This window comes from Procambarus clarkii, chromosome 10, assembly GCF_040958095.1.
Source record: "Procambarus clarkii isolate CNS0578487 chromosome 10, FALCON_Pclarkii_2.0, whole genome shotgun sequence".
In the NCBI taxonomy this organism is placed as follows: Eukaryota; Metazoa; Arthropoda; class Malacostraca; order Decapoda; family Cambaridae; genus Procambarus; species Procambarus clarkii.
This window is the reverse complement of record NC_091159.1, coordinates 26,834,271-26,857,015: the sequence shown is the minus strand read 5'-3', so window position 1 is coordinate 26,857,015 and position 22,745 is coordinate 26,834,271. Positions and strand designations below refer to the sequence as shown.

Genomic DNA, 22,745 nt, shown 5'->3' with positions numbered 1-22,745 from the left:
CTGCCTACCTATAGCTACATACTTGTAGCTAAAGAACGAAAGCTGTGTCCGTGGTGAGACGTCCTTACATGTTTGGTCATATAATACTTGTTTTAACTTTCGGTGGCTTTAGCACACAATACTTTCCCCTGAAGATTACGCAGTGTACCTAATTTTGTTAATAGTTTCCCCCTCAGCTTTTCTAAAATTGGTAATGATAACTTTGAGAGTTGCCGTCCATCTTCGCATCTGCCGCCACAGACTTGCACTCTCGTATCTCACACAGACACACACACATATATTGCACCCAGATCCATGAAGTAAGAGGACTACACGACCTACCTACCACCCTCACTGGAGCATCTCTCTCTTACTCGGGTAAATAATCCTATCATTTCGCGGGCGCAGTTAGCGATGCTGCGCCGCGGATTACCGGTGCGAGGCGGGCGGCGCTACTGTGGGGTAACTCCGAGTAATGGACCATTTGTTACTCGTCCTAACGGAGAGTAATTGGAGGTGTGAAAACCTCTTTAGAATTCCAATTAAGTCGGTGGCTATGAGTAGAAGATGCAAGAGCGGTTACTTTATCCTTGCCTGCCTGCCCGCCCGCCTTGCTGGCCCTCCCGCCCGCCTTGCTCGCCCTCCCGCCTGCCTGCCTGCCTGCCTGCCTGCCTGCCTGCCTGCCTGCCTGCCTGCCTGCCTGCCTGCCTGCCTGCCTGCCTGCCTGCCTGCCTGCCTGCCAGCCGTCCTGTCAGTATTGTGAGGTTTCAAAGCTCGTAAACTGTTCAATAGATGCAAACAAGACTGAAAACGGAGTACATCATATTAGTTACCCGTAAATCTTTAAAACGTATGTTTTGTGAGGTTTTCACTTTATCGTATATGCAAGACGATTCAACAAAGCTCGTTTTCTGTTGAAACCGTATATATTATTAGGTTAGGAGCCTAGGATGTCTAAGAGCCTAGATGTCTAAGCCTAGGCTTAGACATCTAGGCTAGGCTAGGCTGTATAAGACTAGGCTGTATAAGGCTAGGCTAGGCTAGGTTAGGTAGAGTAAAGTTAGCTTAGGTTAGGTTTTAAAATCCAGGACCGAGCAGTCTTCTGTATGATGTCACATATCCAGTTATTTGCTATATAAAAATTTCATCGTAGAAATCCTCTATACGGCATTTTTTTAAACTACAGAAATTATATAAAATATCTAATTAGGAGTTTGAAATATTTTTGTCACTACTAAAGAAAATTTCCTTTTAACATCACAGCAAAATTGGAATGCTTATACAATACGTAAGATGTATATGCTGTATATAAGAATATAGGAAACAACAGAAGTCTATTGCTTCCACGTATATATAATGTCTACCTAATAGACAAAACGCACTACTCGGACAAATATGCAAGACCCGATTTGCCTAACAGGCAGAGTGATTTTTCGTTATAATCAGCAATGTTGCATTTTGATTTATGTGAATTGATATTATTATATTGTATTAAGAACATGAATTACTGACTTAGTTATGTTACAATAGGTTACGTTTGGTCATATTTCTACGTTAGTTTTAACCCCAATTAAACAAAATTTATTCATATATACCTTTACCTATACGTTAGCTTTACCTTTCCATAAGAAAAATATATAATTTCAGGAGAGCTTGGGTTGTTAGGCAAATCGGGCCTTGCATACTAGTCCGAGTAGTGCATTCTGGCTAATAGGTACAACACCCACACACACATATACATTATATATATATATATATATATATATATATATATATATATATATATATATATATATATATATATATATATATATATATATATATATATATATATATATATAACTGAAAACTCACACCCCAGAAGTGACTCGAACCCATACTCCCACAACTGGTATGTACAGGGACGCCTTAATCCGCTTGACCATCACGACCGGACATAAGGAAGTGATAGCCGAGGCTATATGAACCACTTCCCCGCCGGCACTCGGATGGTAATCTTGGGCATAGCATTTTATCAAATCACCTCATTCTTTGGGGCACACGTGAGGAACACAAATGCAAACAAGCCTGAATGGTCCCCAGGACTATATACAAATATAGTATATAGTCTATATATTTGTATATAGTCCTGGGGACCATTCAGGCTTGTTTGCATTTGTGTTCCTCACGTGTGCCCCAAAGAATGAGGTGATTTGATAAAATGCTATGCCCAAGATTACCATCCGAGTGCCGGCGGGGAAGTGGTTCATATAGCCTCGGCTATCACTTCCTTATGTCCGGTCGTGATGGTCAAGCGGATTAAGGCGTCCCTGTACATACCAGTTGTGGGAGTATGGGTTCGAGTCACTTCTGGGGTGTGAGTTTTCAGTTGTATATAGTCCTGGGGACCATTCAGGCTTGTTTGCATATATATATATATATATATATATATATATATATATATGTCGTACCTAGTAGCCAGAATGCACTTCTCGGCCTACTATGCAAGGCTCGATTTGCCTAATAAGCCAAGTTTTCCTGAATTAATATATTTTCTCTAATTTTTTTCTTATCAAATGATAAAGCTACCCATTTCATTATGCATTAGGTCAATTTTTTTTTATTGGAGTTAAAATTAACGTAGATATATGACCGAACCTAACCAACCCTACCTAACCTAACCTATCTTTATAGGTTAGGTTAGGTTAGGTAGCCGAAAAAGTTAGGTTAGGTTAGGTTAGGTAGGTTAGGTTGTCGAAAAAACATTAATTCATGAAAACTTGGCTTATTAGGCAAATCGGGCCTTGCATAGTAGGCTGAGAAGTGCGTTCTGGCTACTAGGTACGACATATATATATATATATATATATATATATATATATATATATATATATATATATATATATATATATATATATATATATATATATATATATATATATTCTTGAGCCGTGAGTATTGCGACCCAACGATGCTCCCTACAAAATACCTTCAAAGAGTGTTCATAAATATGTTTCATGTGTTCACATAATATTTATAGATGTATATAGATTGCTGAATTAACTTATCAATCGTAATAATCAAAGACAATTATTATTATAATTATCATATATCATTAATAATTGTGAAAATGGTTATAATACTTGATACTGATTATAGGTAATTATTAGATATATAATTATATACAATCGTGGTAGATAATTATTATTATTAGATATATAATGATAGGTGATAATAGTCGTTTATGACAATCTTCTTAGCAACATATAATAATTTTAGAGTAGCGTACTATCTCCTCGCTACCAAACAGCCTAATGATAGATATAACCATATACAATTATTAAAGACATCCGACTATAGACAATAGCTAATGATGACGTACAGAGAATGAGCTGAAACGAGAATTAAATATTATATTGAACTTTTTTTTTAAATAAATTTACGAAGAACTTTTAAATATACATTTAGACTATGTAATACTTATACTCAAATATTAATTTTGAAACTTAATAATAATTAAGTCTATTTATTTATTTAATTTATTATGCACCCTATACCCATCTTGTGGGCGGTAGCGGAAAGGGTTACAGATGCACATAATGGGTTAAAATATTGTTAACATATATTATAAGTATTAATAATAATAGAAACACACAAATTAACGTGATATATTTATCATTGAGAAAATCCACTAGGAGTATGAGGTGGCTGCGAACCTCTCGCATACTCACCACCAGACCACCATGACTTGCCCAAGTCAGCAGTGGTCTAGTGGAAGAGTACGCGGCTTGGCAAGGCCATGGTCGTGGGTTCGCGTCCACCTCATAGCCCTAGTGAACTTTCTCAATAATAACAGTAATAATGACAGTAATAATTATCATTATTTTATTATAAACTTTAGTAGGGAAATTGTAGTAGTAATTAATAGTAAGGGTATAGTCAGTGACAGCAGCAGAGTATAGTCAATGACAGCAGCAGAGTATAGTCAATGACAGCTGCAGAGTATAGTCAATGACAGCTGCAGAGTATAGTCAATGACAGCTGCAGAGTATAGTCAATGACAGCTGCAGAGTATAGTCAATGACAGCTGCAGAGTATAGTCAATGACAGCTGCAGAGTATAGTCAGTGACAGCAGCAGAGTATAATCAATGACAGCAGCAGAGTATAATCAATGACAGCAGCAGAGTATAGTCAATGACAGCAGCAGAGTATAATCAATGACAGCAGCAGAGTATAATCAATGACAGCAGCAGAGTATAGTCAGTGACAGCAGCAGAGTATAGTCAATGACAGCAGCAGAGTATAATCAATGACAGCAGCAGAGTATAATCAATGACAGCAGCAGAGTATAGTCAGTGACAGCAGCAGAGTTAGTAGTAAGGCGGTGAACGCCACAACATTACATCAATTAGCGCCCCACAGGGGTCGACCCGCCTCGGTCCAACGCTACTTACTAAACCTGTACATCTCTGCATGTAAATTATTGGGGCTTTGTTTACATTTAATAAACACTTTATGAGCTCCGAAGCACTACGAGGTTACTTATAACAATAACAACATTGGACTGTGATGATTCAATGCTCGCTAACTGTTTAATGTAAACAGAGCCGTCATGAGTGAGAAAAGATGTACGGGTTTCGTATTATATATATATATATATATATATATATATATATATATATATATATATATATATATATATACCTATCACAACATCCTGGAAATACTTGAGTCCCATCCCACCGAGACAATTTTCAATCCCATTCTAAAAGTCAAGTTATAGTTTACGATCACATCTCAAGATGAGGGACAATTTCCAACGAGGTGTGTCTGATGTTCTGCAGTTCTTAATAAATCAAATTTTGACTCTGTGTGATGATGTCGGCGAGGTTCCACAACGCAAGGAATTGGGTAAATATATGTTTAAGTGTATATAAAGTCTCCATAAATGGCAGACGTACATTTTTGTGTGTGGGGGTAGGAGGGAGAGAGGGAGAAGGGGTGAGAGGGAGAATGGGAGAGAGGGAGAATGGGGGAGAGGGCGGGAGAATGGGGGAGTAGGTAAGGGGAAGGGGGTCAACAAGCCTAGTAAACTACGAGCAAAACAAACAAAGCCATTGGCGGCAAACCGCTTACCTTTGTGAGTGGTCTGGTCCCGTGAAGAGGCAGTGACCGCCCAACCCCACCCTCCCCTCCCACCGCCCGTCCCATCCCCCGGCCTCTCCCACGCTAATTCTCCTCCTCTAACCCGACATACCAATAAACTCCCCCCCCCCCCCCACTATCCCCCCGACCCCACTCCAGTGCCCCAGCTTGGTAACCTTTGCGATACCAACCGCTTCCTAAGGTAGTTGCTATTAGGTTCGTTCAACCGTTCCTGCTTAAAATGCAAGCCTACGGCTGTCGAAAAGATCCATACAGCATCTCAATGACTAGGCGCTCCGGGGAATTATTTCAGTGATCAGGTTAATAAATTTCTACCGTCTAGTCTTCGTATCGTAAAGTATTTCCTTAAGAGCATTTAAGCATTAAACGATTTTTTTTCGGCTGGGATGACGGAGGAATGTATTGTTGCTCTTGTATTGTTGTTCTTGATTGTTCTTGTGAGGTGATTGGCCGATAAAACAGGCAACTCAAAGCTATTTCGATTGGGTACCTGAGTGTGTGCGGTAGCCAATGAATTCCGGTCTCATGTCTTTCTTTCTATGCCGACATGACCTCCTCCTCCTCCCCCTTGACCACGGAAGGACACTGTCCACATACCGTGTTGTGTCATCTACAGCCATCGTCTCATATACCTTGTGGGTCCCTTCAGACCTGCCGGTATGAGGTACCTGGTCTCCTACTAGTCCAGTCCTCGTGGTCTTGAAGGTCGACCCGAAGTTGGCTAGTGCTGGCTAGCAGATTGTGTGCCAATGTGTGACAAACCTGCGAGGTGGAGCTATGAGTCTTACAGCCAGCTATAGTAGGTCTAGGCGAAGACCCCGCAGCCCTTCATCTGGTGTAGGGCAGACAGATGTGGTTATGGGTTATACCTCAGCCTGTGTATGTCTATGTAATCTTCTGTCTCGGATGTTAACTGCTCCACAGACCTCCCTATTGCTGTTTCTGTTTTGTCGACACAGGCCCTTCTGTTTTGTCGACACAGGCCCTTCTGTTTTGTCGACACAGGCCCTTATGTTTTGTCGACACAGGCCCTTCTGTTTTGTCGACACAGGCCCTTATGTTTTGTCGACACAGGCCCTTCTGTTTTGTCGACACAGGCCCTTATGTTTTGTCGACACAGGCCCTTCTGTTTTGTCGGCACAGGCCCTTATGTTTTGTCGACACAGGCCCTTCTGTTTTGTCGACACAGGCCCTTATGTTTTGTCGACACAGGCCCTTATGTTTTGTCGACACAGGCCCTTCTGTTTTGTCGACACAGGCCCTTATGTTTTGTCGACACAGGCCCTTATGTTTTGTCGACACAGGCCCTTCTGTTTTGTCGGCACAGGCTTTACTGTTGTCGGCGCAGGATTATATGTTGCTACTGTTATTGCAGCAATAAATCCTTGACTCGTATATTTGATAATCGACCAATCCCACAGCCTTTCTCTCTTGGTAATCTCCCAAATTAAAACCTTTAAGAATCTCTTTCTCTTCTGATTACCTCAATTTACCCTACACGAGCACGGCAGCACGGCACAGTAATCCCTATCAGAAACTCGAGAAACCCCCCTTCAGAGACACTCTAATCCTTTTCAAGAACTTTGAAATCCCCTTCAGCTACACTGCAGTCCTCTTCAGGAACTCTGTAGTCCCTTCAATAACTCTTTTAATCTCCTGTAGATGCATTGTAATCCTCTTCAGGAACTTTGTAATCCACTTCAGATACACTGTAATCCCCTTCAAGAACGAATCAAGAAATTCCCTCCACTGTGCACAAGTGAAAACCTAAAAGAGTGGTTGGGGGGGGGGGTACTTGGGGGAGAAGAACAGGCCCTCGTGACAAAAGAAACAAGTAAATCTGAGGAACCTTTAGTGTTCACGAGAACACACAAGAACGCCGCCAGTAACAACACTCACTGTAAGCGCCTCTGCAATATATAACAATTATAAGAACTCAATGTTTTGTCAACAAAACGGATTACATAGACAATGCAGCACAGAACTTTTCATGGGCGATGAAAAGCACAGGTGCTGAAGGTACGGGGGCTGAAGGTACGGCCGCTGGAGGTACGGGGGCTGGAGGTACGGGGGCTGGAGGTACGGCCGCTGAAGATACGGCCGCTGAAGGCATGGGCGCTAGAGATATAGGTGCTGAAGGTACGGCCGCTGAAGGCACGGCTGCTGAAGGTACGAGCTCTGGAAGTTACAAGTACTGGAGTCTACAAGCGCTAGAAGCTACAAGCTCTTGAGTAAAGGAAGATCTGTGTCCAGTGAACACTCCAACAGTCTCTCTAACAACAAGAGCACGTTCCATGGTTCACCGCTCAAATGTGAACGTCACGGAAGAGTTTGGAGTTCCTCATTGACTGCTACATTACTGTAATTACTGTGGAGTGGATGATATTGCTCTGTATGGTAATAACAGCTCATTTCCTCCCTACTCCAGTAACCACAAAATAATGTCCCTCTTAACCGCTTATGAAATAAAAAAAAGGAATATAGATAAGGGTTCTGGGATTGTGTGTGCGTGTGTGTGTACGTGTGTGTTTGTGCGCGTGTGTGTATGTATTCACCTAGTTGTGCTTGCGGGGGTTGAGTTCTGCTCTTTCGGCCCGCCTCTCAACTGTTACTAACTACTAATTTTTATTTTTATTTTTTTTCTACACACACACACACACACACACACACACACACACACACACACACACACACACACCAGGAAGCAGCCCGTAACAGCTGTCTAACTCCCAGGTACCTATTTACTGCTAAGTAACAGGGGCATCAGGGTGAAAAAAACTCTGCCGATTTTGTTTCTGTCATCACCGGGGATCGAACCCGGACCCTAGGATTCCGAGTACAGAGCGCTGTCCACTCAGTTATCAGCACCCCCCCTTGTTGATATGTATGCATGTGTGTGCGAGAGCGTATGTGCACATATGGGTAATCGTTGCCGCTATCATCTTGAGAGGTTATCTTGAGATGATTTCGCGGCTCAGCGTCCTAGCGGCCCGGTCCTCGACCAGGCCTCCTTTTCGCTATGCTATACCTGCGCCATAACCCACCAGAAACAGGGAACGAGTCGGTGGATCAACATGGCCGCCTCCGTCCCCCTCTTCTTATAACAGTCAATTTCCACCAACTTTTTCTATTTGGCTTGTCTCTTTCGGCCGCCGGTTGAGCCAATAACAACACGCTGTGCGTATCGCGTCCTTCACACCGGGCCCGGCCCTAAGTGGCTGTTTGCCCTTCGCTGAAATGTCTCTCCAGCGGCAGTTATAGAGTCACTAATGATTAATTTACATGCTGGAAGATGACCCTGATAATGTCCTAATAATATTGCCGGCTACTTGTTCCCGGGAGGTAATACTAGGATAGAAGGCAAGCTTGGTGGAGTCTCTTCTACGCTCCCACATCTCTCTCTCTCTCTCTCTCTCTCTCTCTCTCTCTCTCTCTCTCTCTCTCTCTCTCTCTCTCTCTCTCTCTCTCTCTCTCTCTCTCTCTCTCTCTCTCTCTCTCTCACTCTCTCTCTCTCTCTCTCTCTCTCTCTCTCTCTCTCTCTCTCTCTCTCTCTATCTCTCTCTCTCTCTCTCTCTCTCTCTCTCTCTCTCTCTCTCTCTCTCTCTCTCTCTCTCTCTCTCTCTCTCTCTCTCTCTCTCTCTCTCTCTCTCGACGGCGTGTTGGTGAGTTCACGACCAGAATCGACCGCGAGCAGGCGGCGAATCTGAGGCGAGGACTCGCTCCACGACATCTGGAGTTACATAAATAAATCTTTCACCAGTTAAATTAATTTTGCGGGTTACGAACCGGGAGCCCGGGCTGGAGACCCCGGGGATAACGACCCAGGGACGCCAACCCCAGATGGAGGTGGGTGGTGGGGGGCTTGTGTCGGCTCCTTACACAAGCACGGACACCGCTCAAACTCTTAACTTTATATCCACTTCTTCAACGATGTGTTCCCGCCGGCCTGACTGCCTGCTTGCCTTTCGGCCTGTCTGCCTGCTTGCCTGCCTGCCTGCTTTCAGGGTTAGGAACGTCAAGTATTTGTGTTATTTCAACTTTATTTCGTTTGTACGGCAGCCGACTCGTTGCTGAATATAGGTATACACACACACACACGCACACACACACACACACGCACACACACACACACGCGCACACACACACACGCGTGTGGTAGACAGTATGACACACATACTGAGTGGTAGACGGTTGGAACAAGTTAGGGGAGAAGGTGGTGGAGGCCAAGACTGTCAGTAGTTTCAAAGCGTTATATGACAAAGAGTGCTGGGAAGACGGGACACCACGAGCGTAGCTCTCATCCTGTAACTACACTTAGGTAATTACACTTAGGTAATTACACACACATGGCTGACTCCATACAGTTTCAAATGTAGATATGAAAGAGCCCAGTAGGCTCAGGAATCTGTACACCAGTTAATTGACAGTTGAGAGGCGGGACCAAAGAACCAGAGCTCAACCCCTGCAAACACAATTAGGTGAGTACACACACACACACACACACACACACACACACACACACACACACACACACACACACACACACACACACACACCAGGAAGCACGCTTGCCTTGTCAGGTGAAGGGGGCGAAGGGCCGGAACTAACAGAGGGGAGAGAAGGTCCGACAGTTTGAACCCAGCAACAGTTGGGTCACACTGAACCACGGGAAAGATCGGAACGCTGTACACAGAGACTAAGGAAGGGCGGTGATTGGAGGAGACTGGTCGGAACTAAGCAAACATGGCAGCAGTTGACCGGCAGACTGATTAGTTGATTGTTGGAATGTTGTATATGGCATTGTTAGAATGTCTTGTGTATGGCATCCGTCCCCCACTCCGTCACAACATTATGACAAGGGTACCTTTCCTTGAGGTTACCTTGAGGTGCTTCAGGGGCTTAGCGTCCTCGCGGCCCGGTCGTCGACCGGGTTGCTGGACTGGTCAACCAGGCTGTTGGACCATCCCTAAGTCATTATAGACCTCGTGGTCTATAATGATGCTAAAAGTATACAGTATACCTCAACGGGTCAAGTCAACGGCACCCGTTCCAGAACCTGTTAGTTGCTGTTGGCAACGTTTCCATAGCCATTGAACGTTTGAAAAAAAAAATCTCTTAACCATCGTGAGCATTTTGAGAGGGAGGTAAGGTAATTATCAAGAGAAATCACAAAGCCATTACGACTATATAACACTTAGAAAGGATAAGGAGTTAGGATAGAACGGGGGAGGGAGGAATGGTGCCTAACTATTAGGACGGTCGGGAATTGAACACCGACCTGCAGGAAGCGAGACCGTCGCTCTACCGTCCAGTCCAGAGGAGTAATTAGGTGGGGGGAAGGGGGTAGTCGAAACATCTTGATGAACTATGAACTCTTCCAGGGACCAGAACCAGCGCTCCAAGGACCCAAATCTTCCAGGGAAGAGACCCAGCCCTCCAGGGGCCCAGATCCCAGTAATCGCTGAAGAATCAGTTGGCCCTCAGAGCACGATGGCGGACGACAGGTCGTGGAGACACACACACGCGTCGTGTTCAAATGACATGGCCGGAGTTCTCTCCAATGTTATACACGACAATTAATTTTCTGCGGGTAATTCATTAACCCGGAATAATCTATCAGATCTAAATGTAATTTAGAAATTCGTTTCTAAGTTCTTCCTAAGAACTTCCTAAGTTTAAGAAGTCTAGAACAGATCTATCAGATCTAAATGTAGTTTAGAAATTCGTTTCTAAGTTCTTCCTAAGAACTTCCTAAGTTTAAGAAGTCTAGAACAGATCTATCAGATCTAAATGTAGTTTAGAAATTCGTTTCTTAGTTCTTCCTAAGAACTTCCTAAGTTTAAGAAGTCTAGACCAATTTCTCGTTTCACTTAATTAGTCTCACTTTTTTACGGATTCGGCCAATCCGCTAAAAATGTAATGGATTGGTAAAAATTAAAGCACCGTAATCGTGACGTTTTTTATGCATCGGATTCAATAGATTAGGTTTGTTTTGTTAGTGGTTATGCAATACAGTTGTATTTCTTACGGAGGGAGAGGGCGGGATGAAGATGTACAAGGTCACTCCTTAAGGTCAGATACTTCTATTCTGTCTATCTTCCTCCCTTTCCTCTTTTCTCTAACCTTTTCCTCCTCCTCCTCCACCTGTTGCGTTCTCTTCCTTCTTATCTTTCTCCTGCTTCCTGCTCCACCGAGTCCTCTTCCCCCAGGAGACTACTGAAGGAGCTCAGCATCTTGGGAGGCTGCATCTCTCTCTCTCTTATTAGCGATGCGGATGGAACTGGTGACGCTGAAAATGTTCCTCAAATGGTCTTTAGGGAGCGCCACGGTGTTTATGTAAACATCTCTCGCCATCCTAACGCCTCTAAGGCATATATTCATATTTTGTACAGTGGATACACACACACAAATATATATATATATATATATATATATATATATATATATATATATATATATATATATATATATATATATATATATATATATGACAGTGTCAGACCACGGAGGAAAATTGAAACAGGAATTTCCTTAAGTACTTTCGTATATTAATGCATTTTCAGAAGAAGTCATCTTCTGAAGATGTATTAATATACCAAAGTACTTAAGGAAATTCCTGTTTCAATTTTCCTCCGTGGTCTGACACTGTCACATTTTTTTAATCGCGTGTTTATTTTTTGTGATTTACACACGCACACACACACACACACGCGCGCGCGCGCGCACACACACACACACACATATATATGTGTATATATATATATATATATATATATATATATATATATATATATATATATATATATATATATATATATATATATATATATATATATATATATATATGTCGTACCTAGTAGCCAGAACGCACTTCTGAGCCTACTATGCAAGGCCCGATTTGCCTAATAAGCCAAGTTTTCATGAATTAATATTTTTTCAACTACCTAACCTAACCTAACCTAACTTTTTCGGCTACCTAACCTAACCTAACCTATAAAGATAGGTTAGGTTAGGTAGGGTTGGTTAGGTTCGGTCATATATCTACGTTAATTTTAACTCCAATAAAAAAATATTGACCTCATACATAATTAAATGGGTAGCTTTATCATTTCATAAGAAAAAAATTAGAGAAAATATATTAATTCAGGAAAACTTGGCTAATTAGGCAAATCGGGCCTTACATAGTAGGCCGAGAAGTGCGTTCTGGCTCCTAGGTACGACATATATATATATATATATATATATATATATATATATATATATATATATATATATATATATATATATATATATATATATAAGGACTCAGTAGGGTAACTTTTACCGTGAATGAGGTAGTTACACAAAGTATTCACGTGTGGCAGTGTAGTGTAGTGTAGGTGGCGTGTTAAGTGTGGTGTTTCGAGGGTTGTAGAGGTAACTAAGGCGGCCATATATGAGCGGGTAGTGAGGGAGGAAGGCCCATCAGACGGCACCGCTCCTGTGCTTGGTAAATCCACTACGGGGGCTCACCATAGCCCGTGCTATATGCCCCGCTCCTGTGCCAGGTAAGTTACGGGCTCACCATAGCCCGTGCTACTTGGAACTTGTTCCGAGTAGCTGAATCTATAACAACAACAAAGTCGTACAGTGGTGAGCAACTTCCGCGTCCCATAGGCCTCCCTCTTCTCTCTCCCTTCTCCCTCATTCTCTCCCTCTGTTCCTTTACCTATCTCCCAAAATCCCTCCTTACCTTTCTCCCTTCTCCTTCCTTTCTTAACTCTCACCCTGCTTCCTTCTCTTCCTGCCTTCGTCCACTCCGGGTGCGGCGTGATATAAGCATGATATATCCTAAGTATAACACGGAGTCGGTATTCTATAGTCCTCGGCATGTCGCCGGGCCCCTCCCTCACTCATTTCCTCCTCTCTCCCTCATTTACGTCCCTCCATCACTCATTTCCCTCCCTCCCTCCCTCCTTTCTGCCAGACTGACGCCTCTACGGGCGCCGTTATCACAATATTAATAACAAAGACATGACGCCCGAGTTCAGTAAGAGTTTTGGCGCTCAGCGCAGTGTCCGTTTTGTTGACGGTTGGGGTCCCGAGTTCCTGCAGACGGACTAGAGTACGTGCAGACGGACTCGAGTACCTGCAGACGGACTCTTGAGTACCTGCAGGTACTAGCCCTAGCTTCGTTGCATTTCCTTTGGGCGGACTCCATATTCCTGAACGGCAAGATGGCCTTTCACACACTGCCCCACAAGACGATACACAATATTCAAATTCAAATTCAAATTTTTTATTCAGGAAAAGTACCTTCATAGATGATTTGCAAACATAATGTTGGATTTACAGATAGAGGTAGTACATACAATACCTAAAGCCACTAATACGCACAGCGTTTCCCGCAAAATATAGCGGAATATAATATAGACCACAGAGGAAGCACCCACACGTGGCATGCAAGTTTCAAGCGCTGATAAAGTTGAAGATATAAGATATTTGAAAAATATATAAGATATAAGTCTTTGAAGATATACGATTTAAAGATATAAGACTGAAAAAAGTAAGTCTTGTGGGTCTCCCAAGGGTCGAACTTAGAACTAGTCTGTTCCTAGTGCATGGGTGACCCCCCTATCAGGAATCTGTACACCAGTTGACTGACAGTTGAGAGGCGGGACCAAAGGGCCAAAGCTCAATCCTCGCAAGCACAACTAGGTAAGCATGCACGCACGCACACACACACATAGATAAGGACAGTCTATTTAACACAAGGGGCACACGCCCTAGGGGACACAGGTGGAAACTGAGTGCCCAAATGAGCCACAGAGATATTAGAAAGAACTTTTTTAGTGTCAGAGTGGTTGACAAATGGAATGCATTAGGAAGTGATGTGGTGGAGGCTGACTCCATACACAGTTTCAAGTGTAGATACGATAGAGCCCGATAGGCTCAGGAATCTGTACACCTGTTGATTGACGGTTGAGAGGCGGGACCAAAGAGCCAGAGCTCAACCCCCGCAAACACAACTAGGTGAGTACACACACACACACACACACACACACACACACACACACACACACACACACACACACACACACACGCACACGCACACGCACACACACACACACAGAAATAACACCAATTCAGCGAGGATTCCAGAAAATTTATTAGGAGTTTTCCGAGAAAAAACCCCCCAGCAACCCTTAAGGTACTGATGACAGGTACCAGGAAACAGGCGACAGGTACGATAGCACTAGGAATAGGTACCCTGGTACTAGAGATAAGTACCCCGGCACTGGTGACAGGCACCAGTACACTAACAACAGGTACTAACGAACGGGCCAGCGTTATTACGAAACCAAGAACTGGCGTTACGACAGTTACTAGGCTTGGAAGGTAGACACACACACACAAATCTGGTTCCGTCTACATGTACGTACGAGCGTGTGTGTGTGTGTGTACGTACGGGGGAGGTATTTTCTATGCCCTCACCCAGCATGGCAAGTTTCATGTTACCAGACACTAACATAGTGTTTATTATGCTGTGAACCACCTGAAAAATGGATTGAATGCCTTTTGTCACCTATAGAGCCGTGCTCCCCGACACTGTACCGTAGCGTTACCCGCCAATTTATTGTTCTATACGTGAGCATTTGCTCGATTAATCATCATTGTCCGCGTTATAGAATATTTGAACACAACAGTTCGAGCAGATTGTATGGCTCCTGGCTCCTGTCACGCTCCGTTATGGCGGCTATGCCCCCGTACTCTTGGTGCAAGGGAACAGGAAATGTCACCTGGGCAAAATGGAGGGTTGAATAATTTGTGTCGTTGTGAGCGGGGATAGTTAGGATGGATTGAGAAACTTGGGATAGGACTGCAAAAACAGATCAACATCAATGGTGCTTAACAGGATATTTACTTTGACAGATTTTTGACAAGTCCTAATTTTATTTTTAAAGAATTTTAGCATATTCATTTTTAAGTCTTGACGTTTCCTTTTTTTTTTTTTTGTAAAGAGATACATTTTCGATATATACCTTTTTAGAAATATATTACATGTCATTTGTCATTGATTTTTGACACAAAGTAATTTATACTGTTTGAATAAATTAGAATTTCCTTTTCTCAATATTTTTTGTCTTCTTGACATTTTATTTAAAATTAATTTTCTTGATTTCCCTTTTTTATAAATATTTTGTTTCCTTTTCTATAGATTTTTGACGTCTTCATTTTTTGTAGCTTTTCAAGAATATTTCCTCGTTAGTATTTGACCGAATTTTCGTGAGGGGTCTTTCGTGAGGGGAATAGGGGGTGGGGGGGGGGTAACCTAATGGTGAGGGGGAATTGGGGAAGAGACTACGTAGGGTGATGGGGGGGGGGAGGTGTAAGCGTTCTAATTGGTAGTTAATATTTCCGGGAGGGAATTAGGGCGTGTACAGCGGTTAAGGTGGAGAGTGGTGGTGGTGGTGGTGGTGGTGGTTGGTACAAAGACGGTCAAGGGCCGCGGTGTGGTTGGTGGTGGGGTTGTGGTGATGTTGTAGTGGTGGTGATGGTAGTAGTGGTGGTGATGGTGGTGGTGTTGTGGTGATGTTGTAGTGGTGGTGATGGTAGTAGTGGTGGTGGTGTTGTGGTGATGTTGTAGTGGTGGTGATGGTAGTAGTGAGTAGTGAGGGGTGAGGTCACGCCAGTGTAGCAGACGGAGGCGTTGACGTTCATCCCGCAGGCTCTTGTACACACGTTCTCTTGCTCTTGTACACACTCTTGTACAAGACTCTTGCTCTTGTACACACGTTCTTGCTCTTGTAAACACTCTTGTACAAGACTCTTGCTCTTGTACACACGTTCGTGCGTGTGTGTGCGTGCGTGTGTGTATTCGGGACTGGAGGCATACCAGTCAGCGAGCGTGTGGAAGAGGCTTACCTCAACCCTCGTCTGGTCTGGTGTTGATGCTGCGGCCAGAGCAGGCGAGCGGAGATGAGACTCGCCGCTTGCATCCCCGGATGTGGGTGCTTGCTGAAGTGTGGGTGTAGGACTCGTGACAGGTGACTTGATGCGTGTGTGTGTGTGTGTGTGTGTGTGTGTGTGTGTGTGTGTGTGTGTGTGTGTGTGTGTGTGTGTGTGTGTGTGTGTGTGTGTGTGTGTGTGTGTGTGTGTGTGCGTGTGTGCGTGCGTGTGTGCGTGTGTGCGTGTGCGTGTGCGTGTGTGTGGGGTTCATTAATTCCCCTTTACAAAGAGACATAATTGTAAAGTGAACTGCCATATTTGACGGCCATAAATTCATAAGACCGCAGTCACTTCCACCAGCTATATTCAGAGGACCGCGGTTACTGCCACACTATGTGAGCTGAAGACCGCGGTTACTAAAGTGCTCTTATCCTAACCTACCAGAGGACCCAAAACAGAAAACGAGGATTGAACATGACATTAGGACATGACATCAGGGTTGGGGTGAGTGCGCCTATCGTAAGACAACGTATGCCTTGCGACATATAAGGCATATATTGCATCTATTTTCTTGTCCCAACTGTGGAGGCATCAGCCCAACTTTATATAATGGGATATGCACGAGTGAACAACATGAAAGGGATACTCAGCTTCTCAGCGAATACTCACTAGGAGTTTACTTTGGAATTAGTAACAAAGATACTTATTGGTTAGTCAGTAAGCAGTTGTGGTTGCTTTAATAACCCTCTAGAGGTTGAAGTAGTTCATCTTTATATTTCCTTTATATTAGACATAAAGCTAAATCAAGTTAGTTCAAGATTCCTCAACTGAGTTCAAGTTGATGGAAGTTACGCGCGAAGGTAAATTACGTGGAGTTAGAAGCTCTTGTATACCTGATCTTGGGATCCCACTACCACTCCTGGGGGAGGTCCTGGGGACCCTCTTGCCCAAGACCCCCCTTCACCACCTCTCCTGGGGGAGGTGGTGACGCTCTGGTACACCACCACACCGTCAGGTATTCCAGTATCCCGCCGTTCTCAAAGCACCTTGAGACGGATTTATTGGTTTAATATATTATTTAAAATATGTGTTTATAGCCTGGACCATTTGTAGCGTATTCAGTGTGCAAATATTGGCATGACAAACTGGTCCCATCCGTCGAAGCCGTCGCTGGGGGGGTTCTTCGGGGGGAGGGGGCTGGGGGTTCTTGGGGGGGGGAGTTGAGGGCTGGGGGTTCTTTGGGGGGGGGCCGGCTGGGGGATCTGGGGGGGGGGAGTGGAGGTTGTCCATATACAGTTGTTGACAATTAACGCCCCCCCCTCCCACCTAACATCCCTCCCTCCCGCCAACAAAATAATAACTTTTCCAGAAAATGAACACGTCTGAGAGCAATACTCACATGCATGCCCGCGGGTACACGCACGCACGCACGCACAGGGTTTATGACGTGTGTTGGGGTATGGGGGGGGAGAGGGGGGGAGAGAGAGAGAGAGAGAGAGAGAGAGAGAGAGAGAGAGAGAGAGAGAGAGAGAGAGAGAGAGAGAGAGAGAGAGAGAGAGAGAGAGAGAGAGAGAGAGAGAGACAGAGAGAGAGACAGAGAGAGAGAGAGAGAGAGAGAGAGAGAGAGAGAGAGAGAGAGAGAGAGAGAGAGAGAGAGAGAGAGAGAGAGAGAGAGAGAGAGAGAGAGAGAGAGAGAGAGAGAGAGAGAGAGAGAGAGAGAGAGAGAGAGAGAGAGTGGGGTCCCAACATACGCTACATAATAACCACATAGCGGAGGGCTGAAGTAATGATATATATAAACATTTATCCTCCACAGAGAAACTCACGGAGACCAGCATTAAGTCGGAGGATGAGCTGGACGACGGTGCCGACATCGAAGCCGAAGACATCGACATCGATGTCGTCTCTGATAAGGACGACTGTGACCTCGACAGCAGCAAGGATCCTCTCGACCGCCCTGGCTCCAAATCCCCCGAGTCGACCTCCTCCGACTCCCATTCTACCCACAAAGACTCAGAAAAGTCATCCAAGCTGGAGATGAAGACAAAGGGGAACTGCCCGGACCTGGAGACCATTGATTGTCACTTGGAGACCAAAGAACTCTGGGAGAAGTTCTTCGAACTCGGAACTGAGATGATCATCACAAAAACTGGACGGTAAGCCCTGGGAAATGTTCACATTTCTTGTTTGCACTTAAGTTTCTGAAGGTGTAATTATAGTTCTTCCCTCTTTCTCATGTTATAAGGAAAATGAGGTGAGGTAATTGTGAGGAGAAAGCGCTAAGCCTGTATGAATCTATAGCACTTGGATTGGATATGAGGGCGAGGGGAGGGGAATGTACCCAACTACTTAGGCCATCGAGAACCGAACACAGAACTTGCAAGAAGCGGGACATTTGCTCTACCGACCACTAACCACTTGGAATGGCCGGTAGAGCGACGGTCTCGTTTCTTGCAGGTCGGCGTTCAAACCCCGACCGTCCAAGTCGTGAGGCACTATTCCTTTCCTCCATCCTATGCTAAATCCTCATCCTCATAACCCTTCCAAGTGCTATATAGTCGTAATGGCTCAGTACTTTCTGCTGATTACCTTACCTTGCTCTAGCGACCGCTGCAAGTGGATAGACCGTGTTACAAGAACGAGAACTAACTGCTGGTGGTACACTACGCTCTACTAGCTGCCTGGTAGGCTAGTGTGACAACTATCACAAGGGTCCCACTACCTGTAACGGCTGGCTACCAGGAGCACCTTCTGTCCAGCGCGCCTCATCTTTCCCCACTTAATAGTCCATCCAAAATTTGCAGGCGCGCAGTAGACACATGTCGGGCAATCAAGGTTGAATCAACGTCAATAACACTGATCGACGTCGATTCAAGATTATTCAAGCATCTTTCGTCGACCGAGTACAGGTTACTGACCATACGTAACCTGTGACAAGTCAGGTAACCTGTAACGGAGTACAGGTTACCTGACTACTCATGCTACAAGACGGGAATTTTATCCCATAGCGTGTAAGCCTTCCTGTAGTCCGGGGGAATCAGCATGGATGGGAATATACCCAGTTCAAAAAAAAGTTCTTTCTTCCACTCAAATCCTGCACCCTCCTCGTCCCCTTCCTCCTCCCCTTTCCCCAGCCGTCAGGACACCCACCACTTCCCCCTTCCCCCTCCCCTCGGCCCATTTGGCTCAGAGGGGACCCCCGCAGCGCAGAACACTCGCTTGTTAAGCTCTTCTTTTCAATTTTATGTGTTTCTAATTTGATTTTCGCGCGGTGGGGACAATGCCCGAGGGATGACACCGTAGCGAGCACGTCACCGCCGTCATCTGTCCTGGCGGAGGGCCTGTCGTCCTGGTGGGGCTATCGTGCTGGTGGGGCTGTCGTCCTGGTGGGGCTGTCGTCCTGGTGGGGCTGTCGTTCTGGTGGGCCTGTCGTCCTGGTGGGCCTGTCGTCCTGGTGGGCCTGTCGTCCTGTCGTCCTGGTGGGGCTGTCGTCCTGGTGCTGGTTGTCGTCCTGGTGCTGGTTGTCGTCCTGGTGTTGGTTGTCGTCCTGGTGGGGTTGTCGTCCTGGTGGGGCTGTCGTCCTGGTGGGGCTGTCGTGCTGGTGGGCCTGTCGTCCTGGTGGGCCTGTCGTCCTGGTGGGCCTGTCGTCCTGGTGGGGCTGTCGTGCTGGTGGGGCTGTCGTGCTGGTGGGCCTGTCGTCCTGGTGGGCCTGTCGTCCTGGTGGGCCTGTCGTCCTGGTTGGCCTGTCGTCCTGGTGGGCCTGTCGTCCTGGTGGGGCTGTCGTGCTGGTGCTGGTTGTCGTCCTGGTGCTGGTTGTCGTCCTGGTGCTGGTTGTCGTCCTGGTGGGGTTGTCGTCCTGGTGCTGGTTGTCGTCCTGGTGCTGGTTGTCGTCCTGGTGCTGGTTGTCGTCCTGGTGCTGGTTGTCGTCCTGGTGCTGGTTGTCGTCCTGGTGTTGGTTGTCGTCCTGGTGGGGTTGTCGTCCTGGTGCTGGTTGTCGTCCTGGTGGGGTTGTCGTCCTGGGGCTGGTTGTCGTCCTGGGGCTGGTTGTCGTCCTGGTGCTGGTTGTCGTCCTGGTGCTGGTTGTCGTCCTGGTGGGGCTGTCGTCCTGGTGCTGGTTGTCGTCCTGGTGCTGGTTGTCGTCCTGGTGCTGGTTGTCGTCCTAGTGCTGGTTGTCGTCCTGGTGCTGGTTGTCGTCCTGGTGCTGGTTGTCGTCCTGGTGGGGTTGTCGTCCTGGGGCTGGTTGTCGTCCTGGGGCTGGTTGTCGTCCAGGAGGGGCTGTCGTGTCAGTGCTGTCAGGAAGGTCAGGAAGGGCAGGGCCACGGGTTGGGGGGGGGGGCAGAGGGCAAGCCAGTGACCAGCAGCATGCCTGTGACTGCTGGTGGTGGTCGTCTCACATTACAAGCAGGTCGTGCAGGCGCTACCACGCAGCACCACGACCTGCTGGCTTACACAACGTACGCTGTAACCCGCCACACGAATAAAGATGAGAGATCTTTACCCCCTCAAGACTGCCTCGCAACTTGCTTCAAGCTCAGTGCCTTTAAGAAGCAACGGGCGACAAGTGTCCAACTCCGCCGACTGCTAGCTGAGCAAAAACATTTGTTTTGTCTGTGTTTGTCTCAGGGAGGAAATACAAAAACACAAACTAAATTTTTCTCCTCCGGACGAGGATCGCTGAACGTCCGCGTAGGTCGGCTCATGACCCCTTGAGTCGTTCCGGAACACCGCGCCCTTGTTGTCGTCCTCGCGGGGATTGTTAGCCCGTGTGTCGCCCTCCCGGCCACCGCTCACAGGGATAAACACCCGTATCCGGACTCGTTTATCCTTATAAAGCCAATCTTAATCATAATATATCATCTCTTCTCCTTTAATCGCTTCTGCCGCAAGAACTCTCCGAAGGCACGGGGGGTGGGGAAGGGGGGGGGGGGGGGCGTTAAGAGCGTCTCAAACAGTCGACTATTCGGAGGTAAACAAAGAGACAAAGCTTCGACTTGATAGACATCCGTAAGCCAGTACCCATCCTCCCTCCACCCACAACCCCAAGCCAGCCACCCCAGCCTACCCTTCCTGCCACCCTATGCGTCAATGGCCACCTATTGAAAGCCTCTTAACGCGACATTTGCTGCTCCGACGTCAGGGAACAAGTGGACACGATGGCCGAGGGTGATTTGCTGGTAATGTATGAATAGCGTCCCGCGCCGCCCACCGCCTCTGGAAACAAGAGCATGGAGAAAGGGACTTAATTAGCCTCTCTCTGTTGGTCAGTTTCCAGCCTTTCCTTCGTATGGCCGCTGCTGAGGGTAGTTCGCTTTCGTTATTTCTGGGTAGTGGGAGGGACATTGTGTCTGACGGCGATGTCCTGTGACAATGTACTTGTTTATACTGATAGGAGCTGCCTCGTATGGGCCAATAGGCCTTCTGCAGTTGCCTTTGTTCTTATGTTATGTATAGTCTGTTTGTTTGTAGGGGAAACCCACACAAAAAAGGTAGAAACAAATGGGTAGAGTTTTTTCATCTGATGCACCTGCTCACTAAGCAATAAATAGGCATCTGGGAGTTAGACAACTGATACAGGATTCTTTCTGGGGATGCGTGTGTATGTGTTTACTATTTGTGTCTGCAGGCTCGAGTTATAAGCTCTTGGGACCCGCCTTTCTAATTTGTCTGTGTGTGTGTATCCATCTAGTTGTATTCACCTATTTGTGCTTGCGGGGGTTGAGCTCTGGCTCTTTGGGCCCGCCTCGTCTTGCGTGTGCCTGATATGTGTGTGAGAAATGTATGTAAAATACAGGGAAGAAAACATATCGGGGAGACAGTACATCAGAGAACCGACGGCTAGAAAGGCGGGGACCAAGAGCTAATAACTCGATCGTGTAGACATAAAATAGTAAATACAAATACTAACTATACACACATACATATTCATATTCACACACACACACACACAAGCACATACATGGACGCACAAACACACGCCAGACCTACAATACATACAAACACACGAAAGCATACACATGTTCAAGAACAAAGACAAACAAACAAACACACGCATCACAATTGTTTACCTGATGCATATATTTACTATTCTTACATCGCCTAAAAATCATTGTTATTAGTTTTTTTATGAGCACGGAACATGACGGAGGAGTCTCCACGGTACTGCAGCAACACTCTTCAACCCTTGGGTCTGGTACATGTCCAGCTCCGTCACACACACACACACACACACACACACACACACACACACACACACACACACTTACTGACCAACACTGTACCTTCCCTGGCGCGTCCAAGAAAGAGCAACATCATGCAAGGTGTCTGTCACTCGCACGTATAAATCAACCAGCTCACGCTTCCAGCTGTCGTCAGGTGTCACAGCGCTTCTCTAATGGTGGTCGGGAACCTTATTCTATCCTCGTAACCATCAGTGTTGTCGAATCTCTGTCTGTCTGTCCGTCTCCCTGTCTCTCTCCCTCATTACCTGTCCTCATTGGCATAATTGCTATGTAAACGATAATGGCCATGTAACCGTGGCAAACGACCTTGTTACTTAGCATGGTCTTTTGTGGTAATGAGGTGGTTCAAATACGATTGTGCAGGAGGGAGGGGGGGGGGGCGGTGGAGGAGAGGAGTGATCAAGCTGTTGTGTTTCGCTGGACGCAATCTGATTGATATTGGGCTTGGATAC

General features: G+C 45.8%; 1 protein-coding gene across 1 annotated transcript in view; it reads left to right on the top strand.

Annotated features, from left to right (window-relative positions):
• LOC123752326 (T-box transcription factor TBX20-like) overlaps window positions 1–22,745 on the top strand; it is a 142,830-nt gene that overhangs the window by 25,335 nt on the left and 94,750 nt on the right. The window contains exon 2 of the mRNA XM_069321776.1: window positions 17,871–18,210. Within this exon, the coding sequence (XP_069177877.1) occupies window positions 17,871–18,210 (340 nt within the window). The remainder of the gene's footprint in view (window positions 1–17,870; window positions 18,211–22,745) is intronic.